This window comes from Suncus etruscus, chromosome 16, assembly GCF_024139225.1.
Source record: "Suncus etruscus isolate mSunEtr1 chromosome 16, mSunEtr1.pri.cur, whole genome shotgun sequence".
NCBI lineage: Eukaryota > Metazoa > Chordata > Mammalia > Eulipotyphla > Soricidae > Suncus > Suncus etruscus.
The window spans coordinates 64,720,827-64,745,850 of record NC_064863.1 but is presented as its reverse complement, the minus strand read 5'-3'; the positions used below and the strand labels follow the sequence as shown (position 1 = coordinate 64,745,850).

The 25,024-nt window shown below is 38.7% G+C and overlaps 1 protein-coding gene across 2 annotated transcripts in view; it reads right to left on the bottom strand.

Annotated features, from left to right (window-relative positions):
* Positions 1-25,024, bottom strand: part of USO1 (USO1 vesicle transport factor) — a 90,768-nt gene that overhangs the window by 14,157 nt on the left and 51,587 nt on the right. Inside the window, exons 10-20 of one of the 2 annotated variants that reach the window (XM_049790244.1) lie at positions 20,739-20,879; positions 17,084-17,172; positions 15,530-15,684; positions 14,958-15,169; positions 13,406-13,426; positions 5,562-5,672; positions 5,221-5,339; positions 4,894-5,075; positions 3,884-4,005; positions 2,843-2,981; positions 284-447 (exon numbers count right to left, since the gene is read on the bottom strand). In XM_049790244.1, coding sequence (XP_049646201.1) covers positions 284-447; positions 2,843-2,981; positions 3,884-4,005; positions 4,894-5,075; positions 5,221-5,339; positions 5,562-5,672; positions 13,406-13,426; positions 14,958-15,169; positions 15,530-15,684; positions 17,084-17,172; positions 20,739-20,879 — 1,455 coding nt within the window. The remainder of the gene's footprint in view (positions 1-283; positions 448-2,842; positions 2,982-3,883; positions 4,006-4,893; positions 5,076-5,220; positions 5,340-5,561; positions 5,673-13,405; positions 13,427-14,957; positions 15,170-15,529; positions 15,685-17,083; positions 17,173-20,738; positions 20,880-25,024) is intronic. The other variant, XM_049790245.1, reaches the window with a different exon arrangement.

Genomic DNA, 25,024 nt, shown 5'->3' with positions numbered 1-25,024 from the left:
TGTGTGTGTGTGTGTGTGTATGATTATTTTTGGCTTTAGGGTCACACCTGACAGTACTGCAAGGCTTACTTCTCGCTCTGTACTGAGGAGGTATCCCTGATGGTGCTTAGAGACAGTATTTAAGTAGCTTAGCTTGTGTATTCTTTCCCTGTTCCCCAAAAGTCTTACTTTTTAAATCTCAGCATAATAATTCTGCTTAAGGGACCAGAAAAACAAACATCTGGATAATAAGAAATACTGCTTACCTCTTCATATATTTAAAACTTATTTAAGATTTACTTACCAAATGTTCAATTAAAGTGTCCTTTTCAGTCAGCTGGTTTTGTAAAAGTTCTTGGTTTCTTTTTAATTCTTCTATCTCTCTTAGTAAGCCAGGGATTTCTTGTAGCTGAATGCCATTCATCTGGGTTCCATCAGTGTGCAAACCTTGATGTTGATTGTCTTTACCTATTAGAGGGGCAGAAAAATAAAATCAACATGACAGTAAAGATTTCACTTTTTAAAAATTAGATTCAAATATAAAATATATAATTTTCTTTTTTTTTTTTTTTTTTTTTGTTTTTGGTCCACACCCAGTAACGCTCAGGGGTTACTCCTGGCTATGTGCTCAGAAGTTGCTCCTGGCTTGGGGGACCATATGGGACACCGGGGGATCGAACCGCGGTCCGTCCAAGGTTAGCGCAGGCAAGGCAGGCACCTTACCTTTAGCGCCACCGCCCGGCCCCAAAATATATAATTTTCTAATTCAGTTACTTTGGAGCATTTTTATAAAATATTGCATTTTTTAAAAATTAATATGTCTACAAAATTGCAAACTGGATGATTATTTTTAAGGTTCAGGGAAAGCTGCATTAAGACTAAATTGCTGGGGCCGGGCGGTGGCGCAAGAGGTAAGGTGCCTGCCTTGCCTGCGCTAGCCTTGGACGGACCACAGTTCGATCCCCCGGCGTCCCATATGGTCCCCCAAGCCAGGAGCAACTTCTGAGCGCATAGCCAGGAGTAACCCCTGAGCGTTACCGGGTGTGGCCCAAAAACCAAAAAAAAAAAAAAAAAAAAAAAAGACTAAATTGCTGGGGAGAGGAGATAATATAGAGTTAAGGTGAATCCATGCCTTGCATGTGGCTGACCTGACTGAATGTCCAGTTGAGTACTGCTAAGAGTGGTATGTGTCCCCTACACATATTTTGAGAGTCACCCAGCCTGCCTCAAAAAGGACTAAATTGTAGATTGGTGATCTATAAGTAAAATTTATAGTACATAGGGACTGGAGCAATTACACAGCTGGTAGGGCATTTGCCTTGCATGTGGCTGATCCATGTTCGATCCCCAGCATCCCATATGGCCCCCCAATCCCGTCAAGAGTGATTTCTGAATGTAGAACCAGGAATAACCCCTGAACATGGCTGGGTGTGTTACCCCACTCCCTCAAATCCAATTCTATCAATTAATATAAAAAACTTTTAAAGATCTTCAAGAAAACTAGGGACATGTCCAAAAAATATAGCCAAGCAGACCGAGTGAGGGAAAAATCCCTAAACTGCCACCAGAAACAACTACACAACTCATGTTATATTCATCAGCTTATTACCAAAGGCCAAATGATGAGTCTGCATTTTAAAATAGAGACTGATGACCAAAAGTCTATGGTGTTGGGGAAATAGGGAGAGATTGTTGGAAGCTCCACAATCTCAGCAAAGAGTCAAGCAAATCTGGTGGCATGAAGCATACCCTGAACAGGAGAAGAGGTGCCTTTGTTCAATACATCAGTGAAGTCCTTAACTATGTGAGAAAGCCATGTATAATACTCCAAAACTGGATACAAGACCAGAATGTGACCATCAGTGATTTTAGCCAATTAGATAACACTCTCCTCTTGCTGATTTATGATGGTCTTATTGCCTTCAGCAATAAGTCTTGATAACCTCAGGCTCTAGAAAGAACCCTGCTCACAACCTGTGCTAGCATATAAATATCCCTAGGCTTAGTCTAGGTTTAGTGAATTTAGTTAAAAAAAAAAAAAAAAAAGAAAGGAAGGAAGGACAGAAGGATGGAGAGATAAGGATTTGGGAGACACCAAAGTTTCCAGGGCTCCTGTGACCTACTTCAAACTGAAGGATCCACATAGCTACTGATCAAGATACAAATACAAATGATTTTCAAATAATGTGGAAAGCAGATTTTAACCCCTTCAGAGCCAAGCTACGATTAGGATATAGGAGACACAAACATGTGAGGCTTTTAGACTGAGAATCCTTCACAGAGGAGCACAAGATTCACATCTATGCCTGGGACAAGGCATAGAGTCCCAATGAGTACAACACAGTGTGATAGGCTGAAACATTGTCTTTGTAGGAATATAGAAAATTACAGGGTAGGGCCCGGAGAGATAGCACAGCGGTGTTTGCCTTGCAAGCAGCCGATCCAGGACCAAAAGGTGGTTGGTTCGAATCCCGGTGTCCCATATGGTCCCCCGTGCCTGCCAGGAGCTATTTCTGAGCAGACAGCCAAGAGAAACCCCTGAGCACCGCCGGGTGTGGCCCAAAAAACCAAAAAAAAAAAAAAAAAAGAAAAAAGAAAAAGAAAATTACAGGGTAGGCGCTGGAGACAGTATGGAGGTAGGGCTTTTGCCTTGCATTCGGACGGTGGTCAGAATCCTGGCATCCCATATGGTCCCCCAAGCCTGCCAGGAGCGATTTCTGAGCCTAGAGCCAGGAGTAACCTCTGAACGCTGCTGGGTGTGACCCAACCCCCCCCCCCCCAAAAAAAAAGAATGATCCACACCGATTACTTGTGTTACTCAGTCCCTCTCCTTAGGACCTGACGGAGGGTGAGTACCTCTTACCCAGTTGGACTTTAAGAAGATTATACTGGTCCTTGTGCTGCTGAATCTGAGATACTTGCTGTGTGACCGTGGTCTCGAGGTGCTCATTTTGACTTTTTAATGTAGAAATCTGCTGTTTTAATTCCTCAAGTTGCAGATCCTATGACACACAACATTTATCAAGTGTTTTCGATTTCTACTAAGTAGAATTATGAAGATGAACAAATTAAACATCAGAGAATGTGCTGAGAGGTAGCTTAAAGGGTTAGAGTGCATGTCTGGCATGAGAGCATCAAGTTAAATCCCAATCCATCGTGCCCTCCAGCCCCACTCAAGAACCTGGGTGTGTAGCCCTTGCAGTCTTCAGCAACACTAAGTAGCATCATATCAGCTGGCTGAACCTCAAATTCCTTCAGTTCCTTCAGCCAGGTAGAGTATTGCTGGAAGTGCACCCAGGTCCCATGAGCACTGCTTAAGAACAGATCTCCCCTCTCCAAGTTAGAAATTATACTGAATTGATAGAATTCAGTTTCTTCCATCCCACCTTTACCCTCACCTCAAACTCCTGCTCCTATCCACCTAAATGGATTGTCTCTCCAATGTGACCATTATGTTCTGTTATTTTTATCACTAGACTTAATTTGTGTTACAAAAATCTACTTGCAGATTATCTTCCCCATAGACTTTGATGTTGGAATATGTCTTATTTTGGGGGTGGAGGTATGCTTGGCAGTATTCAGGTCTTAGTCCTGGCTCTACTCTCAAGGATTACTCCTAATGGGGCTTAGGGAACTATATGGACTGTCATGGACTGAATCCAAGTCAGCAACATATAAGGCAAGTGCCCTACATACATACATCATCAAGGCCCAATTTGTATTTTTATTCAAAATATCTGACAATATATTTAGCTCCTGTGTAGCTCCCAATTTGGCTTTACTCAGATACTTTGAATTATTCAAGAATCAGTTTTATTTTGCATTTGAAGTGCCAAGAAAATTTTTTTCTAAAAGTAGGAAAGTACTTATCATATTGGAGTGTATATAATTCATCAGTACATACCTGTTCTCGAATCATATTTTTATAGTGAGACACAATACTGTCATGCTGTTCTAAAGTTTTCTTCACCTCTTCTTCTTTCTGATCTTCTTCACTGGACTTATAAATAGCTTTAGTTATCACACCTGTAAAAAGGCTTATTTAAAATTTGCTTTAAATATTTTAGCATTTCATTATTGATGCTTAATTCATGTGGGTTGAAGGGATTATACAGGGATTAAGATGACCCTGGTTTGATTATTTGTACAAGGTCTCCCAAGCATAGCCTAGTGAGGCCCCTGAGCACCACTGAGGTGGCCTAAGTAATTCCCAGCACCAACCAGCATCAGAAAGCCAAGTAGGCATTCTCAAACTTTAATATTGAAGTGATTAGCTCTGGATATTCCCTCCCCCCAAGCACTCCCCTCTACTAACACCAGCAAGGAAAAAACTAGGGCTGAGAAATCTTACAATGGGAGGCACTTGCCTTATACATGGCTGACTCAGGTTTTATCCCTAGAACCACATATGGTTCCCTGAGCCTCATCATGAATGACCCCTAAGTGCAGAGCCAGGAGTAAGTCCTGAAAATAGCCACATGTGGCCTAAAAAACAATACCAAAGAAACTGGTAAAAAAACATATGATCTATGGGGGCCGGAGAGATAGCATGGAGGGAGGACATTTGCCTTAATTGCAGAAGGATGGTGGTTCGAATCCCGGCATCCCACATGGTCCCCCGAGCCTGCCAGGAGTGATTTCTGAGCGTAGAACCAGGAGTAACTCCTGAGCACTGCCGGGTGTGACCCAAAAACCAAAAACAAACAAACAAAAAAAAACCCATATGGTCTACTCCATGACAGCAAGAAACAATCTTAACAATTTTCGTGAAAACCAAGGCTTTTGATAGATTAAAGACCAAGAGCTGGGGGAAGAGAATCTTTCAGGCTTACCATCGTTAATCTCAATATGTTTAAAATATATGCATAAGTATATTTATAGGAACTGTCTAGTGAATATCAAACTTTGTCTTACCTTCAAGTTCTTTTACTAGCTTTGTAAACTCATGATCAAATATCATACATTCTGGAGTGGGAAAGTTTGGCTGAGGTTTCTGAGATGCTCTAGAATACAACTCATGTTTGCTAATAAATCCTAGTTTCTCTATGAAATTCTCCTTGCCAATTCTCTTCTCTATTAGTTGTTTTAGCTTCTCTCTACAGAGGAAAGCAGAATGCGTTGTTTAGGAAGTATGACAAAACAGAGAGACATGGTCTACAGATATTTTGGCAGAAAACTTGAATTATTATCTCCTGCTATCACTAGCTAGTCATTTTCCTGTAGTGTTTTCATCTTACTTACTTCATGTAGCTCTCAAGAGAGTTATCATTGAAGTAAATTGAAATGCCCAATAGAAGGGCACATAAGCCTTGAACCAACTGCTCTTCTTCTCCAAGATTTTCTGCAATCTGTCCTGTAAGCTAAAATCTTTGTTAAGGAAAATGACTTATACTTTATTTGAGGTATATATAATGTATATATCATAAATAGATTCCTAAAAAATTTCATAGTCTAAGCCATCAACAAATAAACCATTACCACTCAGCTAAAAAAAATTTGCAATATTCAAACGTTTAGTGCTATTTCTAATTGAAAGAATTATTTTAAAAGAGACTTAAATCCCACTAAAATATAAAGGATACAAATGGAACATTGGCTGAATTGTGAAGAAAATGTGTTACTGCAATGGGACAGTTACTCAACCAGGTACACAGCAACATTAATAATCCAACTCTTGTTTGTATTTTGCTTCCCTGAAACAGATAAATTGGTATAAATGTCTTTTCATTCATTTAATTTTTTCTTCAAAGTTAAAGTTTTCCTAAGATCCTTACCCATTTGCAAAAAATAATTTTGAGCAGCTTATAAAACACATGTAAGATTTCAAAATGGGATTGGGTCAAGGTGCCCCCATTCCCTTGAAAACCCACCAGCTTTCTGTCCAAAACCACCATCTTCTTGGCATAAAAATGGCCCTGGTTGCTCCTCCACCAAGCTCCAAAAAAAAAAAAAAATAGCCACCACATTTCCCAGGTTGCATGGTCTAAGCTGATACCTCTGTGGCCTTCTCAGAAAGATGGGTCAGGCAAATTCCCCTTTCTGCATGACCTAAAGCAATACCACTACCTACATCCTCCAACAGAAAAGACCTAGTGTTTTTTTAAATAAATATCTTTATTTAAATATCATGACTATAAGCATGTTTGTAGTTGGGTTTTAGTTAATATATATATATATATATATATATATATATATATATATATATATATATATATATATATATAAAAGAACACATCCCTTCACCAGTGCAAAGTTCCCACCACTAATGCCCTCTATCTCCTTCCTTCCCCACCCCTTGTCTGTATTTGAGACAGGCATTCTATTTCTATCATTCACTACCATTGTCATGGAAGTTGTCAGTATAGTTATTTCTCTAACTGAACTCACCACTCTTTGTGGTAAGCTTCATATAGTGGGCTGGACTTTCCAGCCCTCATCTCTATTGTTTCTATGTGTTATTACAATAATACTTTATTTTTCTTAAAACCCATAGAATGGAGGGCCGGAGAGATAACATAGTGGTAGGGCATTTGTCTTGCATGTGGGCTGACCCGGTTCGATTCCTGGTATTCCATATAGTTCCCCAGCCTGCCAGGGGTGATTTCTGAGTACAGAGCCAGGAATGACCCCTGAGTGCTACTGGATGTGGCCCAGAAATCAACCAATGAACCAATCAATAAATAAAGTTTAAAAATAACCCATAAATGAGACTATTCCGTGCCTCTCTCTCTCTCCTTCTGACTCATTTCACTCATCATAATAGTTTCCTGTCCATCCATGCATAGGAAAATTTCATGACTTCATCTCTCTGCATAGTATTTTCATTGTATATATGTACCAATATACACAATTTCTTTAGCCATTTTTGTTGTTGTCAGGCATCTGGGTTGTTTCCAGATCCTGGCTATTGTAAATAGTGCTGCAATGAATATAGGTGTGCAGAAGGCATTTTTGTGTTGTTGTGTTCCTAGAGTATATCCCAAGGAGTATATAGCTGGATCATATGGGAGTTCTATTTCCAGTTTTCTGAGGAATCTCCATATTGTTTTCTATAAAAGCTGAACAAGATGGTATTCCCACCAGCAGTGAATGAAAGTTCCTTTCTCCCCACATCCTTGCCAGTATTGATTTTTCTTACTCTTTGTGATGTGTGCCAGTTTCTAAGATGTGTGATGGTACCTAACTGTTGTTTTGATTTGCATCACCCTGATGATTAATGATGTGGCTAGCTCTGTGACTTAACCTTATCACATTTCCAAATCACCAAACCTGTTTCAGAGCTATAAATCTTGGACACTTCAAAGTTTTATAGTAGTGCCATCCCAGCAGTATCACAGGAAATGTAAATGGAAAGTTACATAGTAATCTACCATGAGCCTAAAAAGTATGACACAGAAGGCCCAACTAGCATCAACCACTGAACAGTAAATCCTTAGATACTGACTTTAGTAACACCATGGAGAAATATAAAAATTATGGATGTTTATGGTTTTTTTTCTTGTTCTTTTGTCATTTTTTTTTTTTTGCTTGTCTTTCGTAGTTGCTGGTTTTGGTGTTTATTCTTTCTTTGCTATATTTTTTTGTATGTTCGTTGATTTTCTTTCTTTTTTCTCCTTTTTTCTTTTTCTCTTGTGTTGTTTTGTTACCTTTTCCCCTTTTCTTCTTCTAAATTCATATTTATAACACCTAGATGATGTCCATCCATGATGATTCCTTCTAGGGCTTTTTTTCCTTCCTCTTTTCATTTCTTATACTTCCAACAAAAGCACATTACTAAAATCATCTTGTCAGTTTCATATTTTGAAGGGGAAAAATGGATGGTATTTTTATATGGATGGTATAGACAGTCATATGAACATTTAGTGAAAATAAAAAAAAATGATCAGACTTGAACACCAAATCCAAAGTCAATGACAAAGAATCGATATCTAATCTACAACAAGCTGTATAAGTGGGGACCAATTACACTAGCATCCTGGGGGGGGGGTGGTAAAGGAGGGAGAAGTGGGAGGCATGCTGGGAAAAGGTATGGAGGAGGGAGGAAAACACTGGTCATGGGAATTCCCCTTATTCATTATCACTATGTACCTTAAATATTACTGTGAAAGATTTGTAACTCACTTTGGCCACAATAAAAATTAAAAAAAATAATTTTAAACAACAAAAAAATGATTTCAAATTGATCCTTGTTGATCTAAATTTTGATAATACCATTTCCCACTGTGCTGTACAAACATTATGAAGTAAACTTGTTTGTATGATGGAAAATTGGGGACATTGGTGAAGGGAAGGTCACACTGGTGGTGGAATTGGTGTTTGAACATATAATGCCTGAAATGTCTATACTATGAACAACTTGGTAAATCATGGTATTATAATAAAAATTAGGGAAAAGCACATGTAAAAGAAGCCATATTTAAAAACTGAGCTCAAGAAAGCATTTTTATTTTATTTTGGTTTTTGGGTCACATCCAGCAGTGCTCAGGGGTTACCCCTGGCTCCATGCTCAGAAATCACTCCTGGCAGGCTCGGGGGACCATATGGAATGCAGGATTCGAACCAATGACCTTCTGCATGAAAGGCAAATAGATGCCTTACCTCCATGCTATCTCTCCGGCCCCAAGAAAGCATTCTTATGTCTTCTAAATGTGGTGCTTTCCAAAGTGAACAATGAGCAGATATTAGAATTGACATATTTTCATAGGAAAATACCAGGTTATCTAAAATATTGTGAATGGAAATCTTTTGCTGCTTAAATTAAAAAAAAAAATCAACCTCGGGGGCCAGAGATATAGCATAGTGGTAGGGCATATGTTGCTCTGCACACAACTGAACGAGGAAAGAAGGTGGTTCAAATTCTGGCATCCCATATGGTCCCCTGTGCCTGCCAAGAACAACTTCTAAGCACAGATCTAGGAGTAACCCCTGAGCACTGCCGGGTGTGCCCCCCGCAAAATCAATCTAAATACTTTATGATAATGTCAATCTGGCTACTTGGAAAATTTATTTGCTTAATAAAGAACCAAATTTTTTATCTTCTTCAAAAATAAAAATCAAGGAAAAATGACAATAAAACTGCACTTTAAGTCAGTCAACATCCATTAGAAGATAGTATCATCCATCAAGAAAATAGAAGACCGTGATACAAACTCATTGATTTTATGCCAGATAAGAAACTGTAAACACAGTTGAGAAAAAAAAGATTTGTTTTGATTACTACTTTTAATTTTTATAAGAATTTTATTTTTTTTATAATCGGCAGTGTGCAAGGCAAATGCCCTACCGCTATGTTATCACTTTGGCCCCTATCTAAAGACTTTTAAGCTCAGGAAAATAAGACAGTTTTTCCACACTGGAAATATGCAAAGTGAGGACTGTGCAATAATGCCTCTATGATTATCCTATTGTTCATGAAATCATGACTTATGACAAACAAAATTGGGAGATAATTAAAGATTCAAATATAAGAATATAATTAACAAAAATCTGGTGTACTTACCATATTTTCCGGCATATAAGACGACTTTTGAAACAAAGAAAAGTCAACCGAAAATCAGGGGTCGTCTTATATGCCAAGTATATCCCAAAAAATGTTTCAATATGCCGCTAAACGAAAATTGTCTGAATACTGCCACAAAACAAATTTTCCAACTCAATCCTGCACCAATCACTGCAAGGCTGCTCAGACTGCCTCTCTAACTCAGCCAATCCAAGCAGGCTTTTTATACATGCAAATTAGACAATGTTCTGGACCGGAATCTACGCTGTCAAAAGCCTGCTCAGATTGGCGAGAGTCAGAGAAGTCTATTACAGTATAACCTTTGAACCTTTGCTGTTGTGATTGGCTCACTGTGGTACATGAGCATAGGAACACATGCAGCACATGTGGCACAGGAACATTCTGTCTGAGACAGCGAATATAGGCCTAAACCTATGTTTTTTTTTCTTCTAAACCTATGTTTTAACTGCAAAAGTAGGGGGTTGTCTTATACGCCGGCAAATACGATAGTTGGTGAACTATAATATAAACCAATATTGACTGAGAGCTTAATATGATGGATAAAACAATAGAAAATAAAATCTAAGTCTCAAAACTGCCATGTAAATATTTAAAAGAACAAACACAACAGAAAGTGAAATCTGGGCCCAGAGAGATAGTACAGTGGTGTTTGCCTTGCAAGCAGCCGATCCAGGACCAAAGGTGGTTGGTTCGAATCCTGGTGTCCCATATGGTTCCCCGTGCTTGCCAGGAGCTATTTCTGAGCAGACAGCCAGGAGTAACCCCTGAGCACCACCGGGTGTGGCCCAAAAAAACCAAAAAAAAAGAAAGTGAAATCTAGGGACATAGGGCGTTTGCCTTATACAAATCCCGGCATCCCATATGCCTCCCCACTCCCAGCCTGCCAGGGGCGACTGAGCACAGAGCCAGGAATAACCTCTGAGTGCCGGACGGGTGTGGCCCAAAAACAAAACAAAAAAAAGAACAAAAATAAATAAATAAAAGAAAGTGAAATCTAATGTCTGAAGATTGCCATACAAATTCTACAACTGACATTTTATCAAGTAGGGATTCTCAGGTAGAAGACTAAAGGACCTTGTTTTCTTTTTCTCTATATTTCTTTCCAAAATGTAAACAAAAACACACTATTAAGTAGTATAAAACTGATGTAGTATTTGTCCAGCACACCATCTGAAATACTAATAATAAAATCAATTCAAAATATCCTGAACAAGAAGTCTATCCATCCATTAAAGAAAATAAGAAACAGGGCATTAAAGGCTAGCAAAACATTCTTCATATCTGGCAATTGAGGGTATGTGTGATTTGGGCCAAAGCCAAATAAACCAGGACTCATTCCAGGCTCTACACTTAGGGATCACTCCTAGTGGAGCTCAGGGGACCATCTGTAATGCCAGGGAATCTAACTCTGGGTTGTTGGCGTTGCACCTTCAACCTTCACATGCAAGGCTACCTGCTGAACAAACATTCCTACCCTGTCATCATAGTTGATCTTGGGGTGTAATTATTTAAAAAATAAATAAATTTGTGCCTCGGGCTGTGGCTCAGAGGTAGAGGCCATGCTTTGCCTAAGGCCTTGGGTTCCATCCCCAGTGCTACAGGATAAAAGAAAAGAGTAAAATAAAAACAAATTGGAACCAGAGTAATAATCCAAGGGGTATGGCATTTACCTTGCATGTAGCCAAACTTGGTTCAGTACCTCATATGGTTCCTCATAAAGAAAGCCCTTCTAGACAATCGTTACTAAAACTATAAACAATTCTTTTTGTTTATATAGTTACATGAAAAAATAGATTTAAGTCAAGGACAAAAAAACAAAAATTTGGGGCCAAAGAGGTAGAACAGCAGTAGGGCATTTGCCTTGCACGCAGCTGACCCAGGTTCGATTCCTGGTACCCCATATGGTTTTCTGTGCCTGCAAGGAGCGATTTCTGAGCACAGAGCCAAGAGTGAGCCCTGAGCACTGGTAAGTGTGACAACAAAACCTAAAAAAAAAAAAAAAAAAAAAACACCAAAAACCTATCTATTTCTATTCCCCTTAAGCATGTTAAAATAAAAGATGGACCAGAGTAATAAGCCAAAGGGTATATATAGCATTTACCTTGCACATAGCTAATCTGAGTTCAATCCCTAGCAGTCCATATGGTAACCTGAATATCACTAGAAGAAATTATTAAGGCAGAGTCAGGAGTAAGCCCTGAGCATCACTAGCTGTGGTTCAAAAGCCAAAACAAAAATATAAAACAAAAATTAAATCTAGGGGCAGAAGAGATAGCATGGAGGTAAGGCATTTGCCTCGCATGCAGAAGGTCTGTGGTTTGAATCCCGGTGTCCCATATGGTCCCCTGAGCCTGCCAGGAGCGATTTCTGAGCATAGAGCCAGAAGTAACCCCTGAGTGCTGCCGGGTGTGACCCAAAAACCAAAAAAAAAAAAAAAAAAAAAAAAATTCTAAATCGATTTTTATTATAAGCTATTTTTACTATATTTTATCATCTTTTTTCTTTTTTCTTACTATAAATTTCTCTTATTCTACTTTAGTCAGTCAACATCAGTATTTATAAAAATATAAAAAATAAACATTTTAAACTTTTGGAGCTTAGGAATGATTATCCATAATATGATAATCATGTATGATTATATTCCAAGATATGATTCACTTCATGTTCTCTGGGAAGAAGGAATTAATAAGGGGCATGTTGGAATTTTCTGGGATTATGAATATGCTCTATATTTTATTTTGAGGGTTGGTTATAGATGCATCAGAGATATATTCAGTCATGAAAGATCACCAGATTGAACACTTAAGGTTTGTTTATGTTTTTGTGTGTAAATAAACTTCTTAAAACACCTCTTAAATGGGGGAAAGGGTGGGAGTCAAATCTGGCTGTGCTCTGGCATCACTTCAGGCTAAAATTCAGGTCTGCTGCATTCAAGGCAAGTGCCATACACTCTGCATTACTCTACTCTGCACTATTTCTCCTGCCTATTTTATTTTTATTTTAAATGACTGACATAGTTACAAAACATTCCCCATAATATGAAAAACGTAATAGGCTAAAGCTGCCAAATACCTCTGTGAGTTATTAATATGCTGACTCATATTCATATATAGACAGAATTTCTAACAGAACCTCAATTGTTACTAAGCATCCTGTACAACTGAATACATGCCAATATGCGTAAGACCTCATTCATTTTTTGCTAAACACTCCACAAATCAAAATAGAATACAACATTCCCCTAACATCATCAAATATTTATTCCTGGCATTAGGGAGACAGAATGAAGCAGTAAGAGCACATGCCAAGGATATGGCAGACCTGTGTTTACTTCCTAAAAATAATCTGAAATCTTTCATTTAAAATCTTTCACATTATAAATTTATACTTTGTATATTAAAATAAATCCATACATACTGATTAACGGAAGATAATAAAATTGGGAGGGCGGTGAGGTAGTGTTAGAGATTAAACCCAGGCTGGTCTTCAATCTGCTCATTAAACTACATCCCTGACAACCTAAAGTCAAAATTCTTAACCTGAAATGTTAATGCCTTTGAAGTGATTTCAGGGCAAATAAGCAAGCTTGACTGAAAACACATACACACACAAACACCAAGAACCCAAACCAGGAATTTCAGCAAGTGCAAGCATCCCCAAAGGAAGCACAGGTCAGGTTTAGTTAAAGCTTCACAGTCTCCTAGTTCTTAGTAACACCATCATGATATCCCATGGAGAGAAACTTGAGAGCCACCATGAGAATGATACACTTGGGACATGTAAAAGTGTGAGTAGAAATGTGACTTCAAACAAGCAGTTAAAAAAAACCCAAACAACAAAACCCAAGACAAAGGAAAAGCTTTGCTGTAAGAGGAAAACGCCTAAGCTTAAACAAATGGTACATACCCGTCTGTCGATCTTATCACCCTGCAAATTATACATTAAAATTATTCATAAATATTCATCTTTATGTAATTTTAATCCAGAAAGAAACCTCAAATGCCTATAAAACAAGGTACACTATGGGAGAGGACAGTTGCAATAATTTATGAAAAAGTAAATTGTAACTATTTAATGAATAAAAATACATATTCATTTTAGAGGGGAAAGAATAATTTTAGAGCTCTTTGACTACTAAAAGTAAAGTGGTTTCATTATCCTGAGGGCTTTTTATTAGTTTTGTTGCAATGAAGTCTGAAGTGATTGTCAGACGGTTCATTATAGTTTGGCTGATGAAAAGTTATTTTCCACAGATGGTAAGATGAGAATTTCAAGTAATGAGTAAGGATTTGAGTTTTGGGGGGGGGGGTTACTTCTTAAAAACCACTGATAAATCAAAGATAAACTAAGCTTTCAATCAAAGTAAACTGATTTTAAACAACGAAGAGAAATTTTGAACTCCCTTTTCATCAGTTTAAAGTTTTCATTTTGTAACTTCCTGTCATTGTTTCTTTAAAAGCTCACAATAGGGGCCGGGCGGTGGCGCTAAAGGTAAGGTGCCTGCCTTGCCTGCGCTAACCTTGGACGGACCGCGGTTCGATCCCCCGGTGTCCCATATGGTCCCCCAAGCCAGGAGCAACTTCTGAGCACATAGCCAGGAGTAACCCCTGAGCATTACTGGGTGTGGCCCAAAAACCAAAAAAAAAAAAAAAGCTCACAATAAAATAATTCAAATCAGTGAGGCATAATTTAAAATAAAAAAAGATAAACTGAGTTGGGTAGGCTGTTGATAAAGGTTTTATCTAAATTTTTACTTGCCTTGCTGTTAATTCTGAACAATGATTACTGAACAACTTTCCTAAAACACGAATCTAAATTGCTTAACAGCAATGCTAGCACGGGATAAAACCATCTAGTAGTGACATTCCTGAAGATCTACCAGCAATAGTTCAAAGAAGCTATGCTGTTTGCACTGGGAGAGCAAAGGCAGGAGAAAAAAAGTTTGTTTATTTAATCTTATTGAATAAGATTAAGCTTTGGGATTTAAGGTTTGTGAGCTCACAAACTTTAAGAGGTGTAATGTGTAACTACATAAATAACAGGCTGTTATCCTATTTTTGTTTCTGAAAGGACAATCAGTGGGAAAGAGATGAGGGGAGATAGACTACTATGAAACACTCAATTCTATTATCAATCTCACATTGACCTGAATTAGCTATTGAGCAGAAAGGGAGAGTGACATGCAAGAATACGAGATGACTTTTAAAGAAAATCACACCAACAAAAACAGCTTTCTGCCCAGAAAATGAGTTTTCAGCATGATGCAGACCTTAATAATTTGGCAAAACCCAATTTTAAAGATCCTATCTTGCTTTCTCTCCACAAAACTCTTTCTAGTCACAATGAACTTTCCCTTTTCATCTCTATCTACTAAAACAATTTTAAAATCACAAATACCAACATGGGGAGGTGAAACTTGCCTTTGCCCACCTCAGAGAAGTTCCACGAGCTACTTTACCTGTGAAAGGATGTTGGTGCACTGCTGCAATAAAGAAACTGGAGGGTTGCCGATACTTGTAGCAAGCTGAACCCTGAGTAGCTGTTCTTTCTGAGTGGCGTTTTCTTGCAAAGCGTGAGCAAGGGCAACAGCAGCACACCAGTTTGAAAGTGAATCAGTAGAAAACAAACCTCCGCATAGTAACTGACCAGCTGAGATCGAATTACCTGTTGCTACAAAAATGGCAGAAATATGACAACATAGAAATTAATTATTCATAGTGACTAAAATATTTTTTAAACTTATTAGGTTTTTTATTAGCAATGCTCCATAGCATAAAACAATGTTTCATTAGTATTAAAAATATTTCCAATACAAAATGAAAGATAGGAAAATGCATATTGGAAGATAAGTAGCAGAATCAAGAAATAATAGAACATTTTGATTGTCACAGTGAAACTTCACATGAGTATTTTAAAAAATATTTCAGAAAATACCAAATATAAATAAATATAAATTATAATCTTAACTATACCATTAAGAGTTTGAAAGTCAATTACTTGCTTTTTAAAACAAAAATAAGAATTAATTACCATCAATGGTGGAGGGTAGCAGAGTTGAGACGATTTCTCCTTGTCCTCTCTGATTTTTATATAAGAAGCACTGGAAGCAATAGAGAACAGCACAGCGCAATACAAATGGCTGCCTTTCATTAACCATGGACATGAGAAGCACTACAATTGCCGGTCTGTTGCATTTAAAAAAACAAAACAAAACAAAACAAAAGTTCTGTTGCAACCCAAGTACACAAATTAACAACTTATTTTTTTGGTTTGTTTGTTGCTTTGGGCCATACCCAAGGAACTCAGGCTTACTCCTGGTTTTGAACTGAGGGATCACTGCTGGTGGACTAGGGACTATAGAGTGTGGGATAGAAGCTGGGTTGGCCACATACAAGACAAACAGTCCATCTATTGTACTATCATTCTGACTCCAATAACTAATTTTTTGTGTTGATTTAAAAACCCAAACTAGGGTTTGGAGAGATAGTACAGTGGATAGGAAAGTTGTCTTGCATGCAGCTGACCTGGTATGTGACCAGAATCCACATACTGTATTTTCCGGCGTATAAGACAACTTTTGAAACGAACAAAGTCAACCGAAAATCGGAGTCGTCTTATACGCCTATATCCGGAAAAATGTTTCCATATGCTGCTAAACAAAAATCGTCTGGATATTGAAACAAATTTTCTAACTCAATCCTGAACCAATCATTGCAAGGCTGCTCAGACCACCTCTCTAACTCAGCCAATCCAAGCAGGCATTTTATGCATGCAAATTATACAATGTTCTATTCCCGAATCTACACTGTAAAAAGCCTGCTCAGAATGGCCAGAGTCAGAGGGGAAGTCTATTACAGTATAACCTTTGAACCTTTGCTTGCTGTGATTGGCTCACTGTGGTACATATAGTTGCAGCACAGGAACGTTCTTTCTTATACAGTGAATGTAGGCCTAACCCTATGTTTTCTTTTGTTTTTGTTTTTGGGTCATACCAGGCAGTTCTCAGGGGTTACTCCTGGCTCTATGCTTAGAAATTGCTCCTGGCAGGCTCGGGGGACCATATGGGATGCCAGGATTCGAACCACTGACCTTCTGCATGCAAGGCAAATGCCTTTCCTCTATGCTATCTCTCCGGCCCATGTTTTAACTGTAAAATTACGGGTTGTCTTTTATGCCTGGTCGTCTTATACACCAGAAAATATGGTATGTTCCCTGAGCACTGCCAGGAGTGATCTCTGAGAACAAGGCCAGGAGAAACCTCTGAGCACTGCCTACCGTGGTGCCAAAACAAACCAAACCCAAAAATCCTGCAGAAAAACAACAAAACCAAACCAGAACACTAGCAAGTTTTTCCATCTCCACTTCACAGAAAAAGGAACTGCAACTGAGAGAAACAAATTGATTTGTTTGCTAAAGGATTATAGCTAGGAAGTAGAATGTGGCATATTTTTGCCTAAATACCTGTTAGGAAAGTAACAGTTTTATACAATACCAACAGATTTAAAATTTATTTTAAAACAGGACAATGAATTATGACATGAAAAACACAAAGTAAATTTTTCTTCCTTATTTCTTTTTTCCTACCTTGGCGGACTTGAAGGGGCATTTACAGAAGCAAAATAGTCTTGGTTAACTTGGCAGCCTCGAATAACTTCTGATACAGTATTAATGGTCTATTAAGGAGAAAAAAAAGAAAATTTACAGAATGTCAAAGAAGGAAACTTGTTTTCAAAAAAAGAAAATACCATGTTCTTTTTGCTTTTAAATGCCAAAATCCAGAAACCAAAGTTTTCAGTGACAGCATAATCTAACATTTTCTTAAAGTAATATTATGTGTAAATCTGCAGTTAAAAACATTGGAGGGGCTGGAGCAATAGCACAGCGGTAGGGTGTTTGCCTTGCACGTGGCCAACATAGGACGAACCTTGGTTCAATTCCCGGCATCCCGTATGGTTCTCCGAGCCTGCCAGGAGCTATTTCTGAGTGTAGAGCCACAAGAAATTCCTCAGTGCTACTTGGGTGTAACCCAAAAACCAACCAATCAACTAACCAACCAAACAAAAAAACCACAACACTGGGATGGGCTAGAACATAAAATATGTTTGCCTTGCATGTGGCCAACCAGGGGTTGATCCCCCACATACCATTTGGTTGCATCCGTGCCTGAGCCTGCTAGGAGAAATGCATCACTGGTGTGGCCCCAAAACTCCAACCCTCCCCCTAAATAAAGCAACACTGGGGTCAGAGAGATAGTTCAATTGATTGAATGCATGTTTTGCCTATGAAAGGGCTGGATTTGATCCTGCCTGAATGGCTTCCCCATCCTAGGACCTCTAAAAACAACCCCAAAAAAGCCAAGAGTAACTCCAGGTATGGCCTGAAAAATTAAAAAACAAAAAACAAAAAAATTAATAGCAACAACAAAAAGGAACCTGAGCATAAGCATTTAAAATCTAAAAGAAAAAGCAAAGTTTAATATCATCAGAGATAGAATTTATTTGTATAAAATAAGAAAAAGATGCTTTAAAGCTAAATCTGAAAAATGTTAAACATTCAACTTAATTTCAAGAACACATTCAAGAATAACATTGAGGGGCTAGATAGATAATATGTTGAGAAGGATACTTGCCTTGCATGTAAGCCAATCTAGGTTTGATCCCCACATATATGGTCCCTTGAACCCTTTCAGGAATGATCCCTGAGCACAGAGCCAGGTTAAGGCTCTATGTATCACTGGGATAGCCAAAAAAAAAAAAAACAAGGAAAAAAAAAAAAAAATCAAGTTGAAGGGTCAGGTATATGGTTCATGTAGAGTCCATGTCTTAATGGCCTCCCACATATAGAGGCCATGGGTTCCATCTCTGGTACTACATTAACATATAATAATAATGATAATAATAATATTAATAAATACAAAGCAGTAGGATAAGATACCAAGAGAAAAGACAAACAAGGCCTAAAAGTCCATCAATCTAGTAACAGACTTGCAGGAAGAGTAGAAAAGATAAAATCATTAGGAAACACCAATATCTTTCTTCAGGAGAACATATACCTTCAAGTTCAAAGGGCCCAGTGAATATCAAAAATAACCAAAGAAGGAAAAAAAAATCGACAAATTTCAAAAAGCTACAAAGATCCTGAAAATACCTATAGAGAAAAAAAAAAATACTGTTTTCCAACTCTGAATTTTATACCTAGTCAAACATTATATTAACCTTGAAGGTAGAAAAAAAGACAAGGAGAAGTTAAAGATACATTAAGAATCAAGGCATGTGGGCCCGGAGAGATAGCACAGCGGCGGCATTTGCCTTGCAAGCAGCCGATCCAGGACCAAAGGTGGTTGGTTCGAATCCCGGTGTCCCATATGGTCCCCCGTGCCTGCCAGGAGCTATTTCTGAGCAGACAGCCAGGAGTAACCCCTGAGCACCGCCGGGTATGGCCCAAAAACCAAAAAAAAAAAAAAATCAAGGCATGTGGGACCGGAGAGATAGCACAGCGGCATTTGCCTTGCAAGCAGCCGATCCAGGACCAAAGGTGGTTGGTTTGAATCCCGGTGTCCCATATGATCCCCCGTGCCTGCCAGGAGCTATTTCTGAGCAGACAGCCAGTAGTAACCCCTGAGCACCACCGGGTATGACCCAAAAACCAAAAACCAAAAAAAAAAAAAAAAAAAAGATTACTGAGGAGACAGGAAGAAGTAAATGGGGAGAATTCTATTGGAAAAAGCAGAACTTAATCTAAGGAAAGGTGACGTCAAATCTGCAGTTACTTTAAGGATTTTATTATCTGTGCTTTAAATGTTTTATTTTTTTAAACCGTATTTATTTAAGAATTGTGATTTTGCAATACTATCACACTCATACTTTTCATGGATATACCATTCCAAGACCAGACTCACCACCAGAAAAGTGCTTTAAATTTGAAAATAAAAATTTATCTTTTTTTCAAAGTAACTTCTTTTTCTTAATAGGTTAAAAGGATGGGCTAAAGCAATAGAACAGCAAGTTGTGCATTTGCTTTGCACGTGACCTATTTAAGTTCCTTCCCTAGGATCCCATATGGTCCCAAATCCACCAGGAATGATCTCTGAGCACAGAACCATGAGTAAGCCTTGAGTACTATTGAGTTTGGCCCCTAAACAAAGAAAAAAGGTGAGAATGGAAAAATATCCCAAATGGGGCAGGGGAGGGAAAACAGTCACTGTTCTATAATAAAACTTAAGAGTCAAACCTTCTTGATTACATTGCTCTGTAAAGTAAAAGAAAATCATTTCTGCCTACTCTTGTTGAGCCAATAGTCAATGAGAGGCCAAAGCATTAGAACAGTGTGTAATGTGTAAGGCCTTGCACACAGCCAACCTGGGTTCGATCCCCAACAACCCATATGGTTCAGTGAGACCACCAGGAATAACATCTAAGAAAGGCTTGGTGTGTGCCAAAAACAAACTAAAGTCAATGAAAGGTCTTCTAAGCCTTAATACCATTTTATTTGAGTAGTGGTTACCAGGCTGGGTGTGAACCAAAAACTAACAAAGAAACAAACTTACTTCAAGGTAAAGTCTTCTAAGCTTTAATATTATTTACATACTATTGTATTGAAATTGAGAAATGGTATACATTGGGCCAGAGAGACAGCACATTAGGGTGTTTGTTTTACACGCAGCCAAACCAGGACAGATCTGGGTTCAATTCCTGGCATCCCATATGGTCCCAAGCCTTCCAGGAGTGATTCTGAGTGGAGAGCCAGGAATAATAACCCCTGAGTGCCACTGGATATGACCAAAAACCAAATCACACACACACACACACATACAAAAGAAATGGTATACACTTTGATAAACCCATGAAAAATACTGCCATCATTTTGTAATTATTTTAGTATGATTAATAAGGAATTTAAGCAGGATGGTGGCCATGGAAGTCAGAATCCGCTAAGGAGTAACAACTCAATTGCCGAATAAAATAAAAAATTTAAAAAAAAAATAAGGAATTTAGCAATTGAAAATATTTATGGGGCTAGAGAGATAGTACAGTGGTTAAGGCATTTGCTTTGCATGTGGCTGACCTGGGACAGACCCAGGTTCAATTCCCAACATCCCATATGGTTCCCTGCCATATGTGTAGCCAAAAAACAAGAATAGTTTCTTATTGCTGTTTTTCCTTTAGTTATCTGGGACAATTCTTCCTAGGGTTCTTGATTTAAACTTCTTCAAAGCAATCTCTGCTTCCATTTAGTTTACCTCAGTCAAAATATCAGCTGGAACTCCAGTAGCCATCAAGATAGTGCAAAGCTGTTGCAGTAAGCCACACTGGAACATAGCTTTCTGGCAGGTACTGGTAGCACCCGGAGGGTTGGTGGGAGACACTAGTACTCGAACAAGCTGTCAAGAAACAGAAAAAAATTTGCATTTTAAAGACCTGAAATTCTTGCCTATAGCTATTAAAAGAGATGAATCTCCACTTTTCAGGACAATATGGACAAATATGAGATTATTGCTAAGAAACAGAAATTGGAAAGTGAAGGAAAAGTATGAAATTATTCATTTATATGTGAAATATTAAAAAAGGCACACAAAACAGAACAAAAGATTTTAATCAGTATCTGAGAAGAAAAAAAAAAGGGCAATTACCAGCCAGAAGAGAAAATAGGAGAATAAGAATAGAGGTAAAAGAAATAAGTAGGGGCTCTGTGTTCAGGCATCACTTGTGGGCGAGGCTCCAGGGACCATACAGGGTACCAGGAATTAAACTCATATCAGCTGATTGCAAGTACCTGCTGTACTATCATTCTGGTCTGCTTTCTGTTTAAAAAATTTTTACTTTAACCTCTACTGGGTGCTTGATTGTCCACCTATGAAAATACATGTTTGGTGTAGTGCTCTGCAGCCATAAAATAATGAGCCTAAAATTACTATAAACTCTGCTAGTCTAATTTAAAAAAAAATCAAATAAACCTCATTTACTTCTTTTTTGCTTGTTTGTTTTTGGAACACACTTGGAAATGCTCAGGGGTTATTCCTAGCTCTGCACTCAAGGATCAGTTCTGTCAGACTTAGAGAACCACCTGGGAAGTCAAGGATGGAATCCAGGTGAGCTGTGCTCAAGGCTAGTGCCTACCCACTGTATAATCTCTCAAATCCCAGTTGTTTTAACGTACTTTCAAGTTTTGAAAATAAGTTATAAAATAATTGATGCCACTTGAGAAATGCTTTAGGATTTCACACTGACTTGTTTTTAACATCTGTAATAAAGAAATTTATAATTTTGAGTGGAGAGACAGTACACCAAGTAGAGAATATATAGTATGCATGCATATATCTGTATATATACATAAACACTAAGGTAAATGCCAAACTGTATGCCATTTTTCCCATTAAGTTTTCTAGTTATCTCAAATAAGAATTTTAAAAACAGGAAGGGTGCTTGCTTATATGTGACTCATATATATATATGGTTTTTTTTTTTGTGTGTGTGGTTTTTGGGTCACACCCGGTAGTGCTCAGGGGTTACTCCTGGCTCCATGCTCAGAAATTGTTCCTGGCAGGCAAGGGGAACCATATGGGACGCCGGGATTCGAACCAATGACCTTCTGCATGAAAGGCAAATGCCTTACCTCCATGTTATCTCTCTGGCCCCTGACTCACTCATATTTAACCCAGGTTAATAAATAAATAGGATTGTTTATTATTACTTTAATGCATGTTCATTTGGTGTAAAGTTGAGAACCTAAGCAATCCTGTTAGCCTATAAAGAATCTTAAACAGGTTGGAAATAGAAGATAGTCTATAGTTAATAATGTCATGATTGCAAGTAATCAGACTTTGAGGTAAAGAACAAATTATATTTTATTAAACTCATTCTTTTATTGTTCTTCAAGCCTATTATCTAGTTTGTTTACTTACTTTTTCTTGAAGTAAAAATACTTAGGAACTAACTTAGTACATAATTAAAATACTTTTCCTGTTTATAATACAGCACTCTATTCTAAATTATTTTTGGATAAAATAGCACTTTTTTGGGGGGGGCCACACCCGTTTGATGCTAAGCGCTCAGAAATTGCCCCGGGCTTGGGGGACCATATGGAACGCCTGGAATCGAACCACTGTCCTTCCTTGGCTAGCGCTTGCAAGGCAGATACCTTACCTTTAGCACCACCTCATCAGCCCCAGCACTTTTTATTTTTTATTTTATTTTATTTTATTTTTGTGGTTTTTGGGTCACACCTGGCAGTGCTCAGGGGTTATTCCTGGCTCCATGCTCAGAAATTGCTCCTGGCAGGCAAGGGGACCATATGGGATGACAGGATTTGAACTGATGACCTTCTGCATGAAAGGCAAACACCTTACCTCCATGCTATCTCTCCGGCCCCAGCACTTTTATTTTTAAGCAAAAGTTTCTTTTTCTTTTTTTTTTTTTTTGGTTTGGGCCACACCTGGCTGTGCTCAGGGGTTATTCCTGGCTGTCTGCTCAGAAATAGCTCCTGGCAGGCTCGGGGGACCATATGGGATGCCGGGATTCGAACCAACCACCTTTGGTCCTGGATCGGCTGCTTGCAAGGCAAACACCGCTGTGCTATCTCTCTGGGCCCAAGCAAAAGTTTCTTAAGAGAATTTTTAATTTTCAAGGGTTGGAGAGATAGCATAGAGGTAAAAGGTTTGCCTTGCATGCAGAAGGTCGGTGGTTCAAATTCCAGCATCCCACATGGTCCCGAATACTTGCAGCCTGTAACATGCATTTTTAACAAACTCTCCTTCTGTGAATGGTTTCCCTGCCTTAGCAATCATCTCACTAACCATGTTACTAGCTTCGACTGATGCAACATTCTCTTTGGTTGCTTTCTTGAAGAAATCTTGTTGCCTCATTAGACATGCTTTAAGACTGGCAACCTGGGCCCGGAGAGATAGCACAGCGGCATTTGCCTTGCAAGCAGCTGATCCAGGACCAAAGGTGGTTGGTTCAAATCCCGGTGTCCCATATGGTCCCCTGTGCCTGCCAGGAGCTATTTCTGAGCAGACAGCCAGGAGTAACCCCTAAGCACCACCGGGTGTGGCCCAAAAACAAAAAAAACAGAAAACAAAAAAAAGTCTGGCAACCCGCTTGGCTCTCTCATTTCCTTGATATTTTGCACATTCCTCAGCATGTTTAGTTGAATAATGGTGTTTCAAGTTGTATTCCTTGTGCACTGCAACTTTCTCTGAGCAAATAAGACATGTGGGGATGCCCCTGTGCTCAATAAAGCAATACTGCGTCTCCCACTTTTCCTTGTTTGTCTGTGCTCGTCATCAATCTTTCTCTTCACTGCAGGCTTTGATGAAGTCATGATGAAGGTATGACAAAATATAATTCTGTAATAAACTTCTCTCCCTTAGTCCTCTGATAATGCAAGGGACAGCGGGCAGGAGCAGTGGAAATGACGTCTGCGCTAGGTGCAAAGTATTCGCGATTATTCGCTTACCGAATATTCACAATAAAAAAATCGCATTAGTAAGAAAAAAATTTGCAAAAAAATCGCATTAAACATTTGCATACCCCGAATGGAACTGCTTGGGGTATGCGAATGTTTATGTGATTTTTTTCTTACTAATGCGATTTTTATTCGCAAATACTGCAATATTTGTTTGTTTGTTTGTTTTTGGGCCACACCCGGCAGTGCTCAGGGGTCACTCATGGCTGTCTGCTCAGAAATAGCTCCTGGCAGGCACGGGGGACCATATGGGACACCAGGATTCGAACCAACCACCTTAGGTCCTGGATCGGCTGCTTGCAAGGCAAACGCTGCTGTGCTATCTCTCGGGGCCCTTTGTTTTTTGTTTGTTTGTTTGTTTGTTTGTTTTTGTACTGCGATATTTGAAGGCAGGCCGAAGGCCACAAAATGTAAGGAGGGCCACAAATGGCCCGCGGGCCACGAGTTTGAGACCCCTGAGTTAAAGTCTTCAGTCTTTGACAGAAAATACATGTTATTTTACATCATTAGATTCCTTCATTTGTTTTTCAAATTACATTAACAAATTTCTTTTCTAGAGGAATTTTTTTTTAAATTAATAAAGTGATACTCGACAAAGATACCAGGTTTCCTACTTGGCATGCTATTCCTAAAACATAAAAAAAAAAAGGGACTAGACAAGAAATGTAGTTGCCATGTTTGCACCAAGCCAATTCTATAGACTTGCTCTTTTTGCAAACCAGACTGTGAAACATCATCGATAAATGATTAGGCAACAGAAAGCTGGCAATCTCAGGATGAGAGGGGCCAAGACCCCACCCAGCCAAAGCTATGCCTGTTGCGCTCATCACCCATAATAGCCACTTTGCCTATGGCTCTGCTTCACCACTCCTCTATGATTCTCTGCAGATACTAATCTGACCAAACTCTAGGTATGCAAATATTTGGGCTGATATCACTAGGGCATTTTTGGAGTGAGTGTGGGCACTGTCTCCATAACCCTGCACTCTCCTAATCCAGGCTACCTGACAGCTGAGAACAAGTCCTACAAAAGCTACAGTACCCGTATAGTGCTTTGAATTC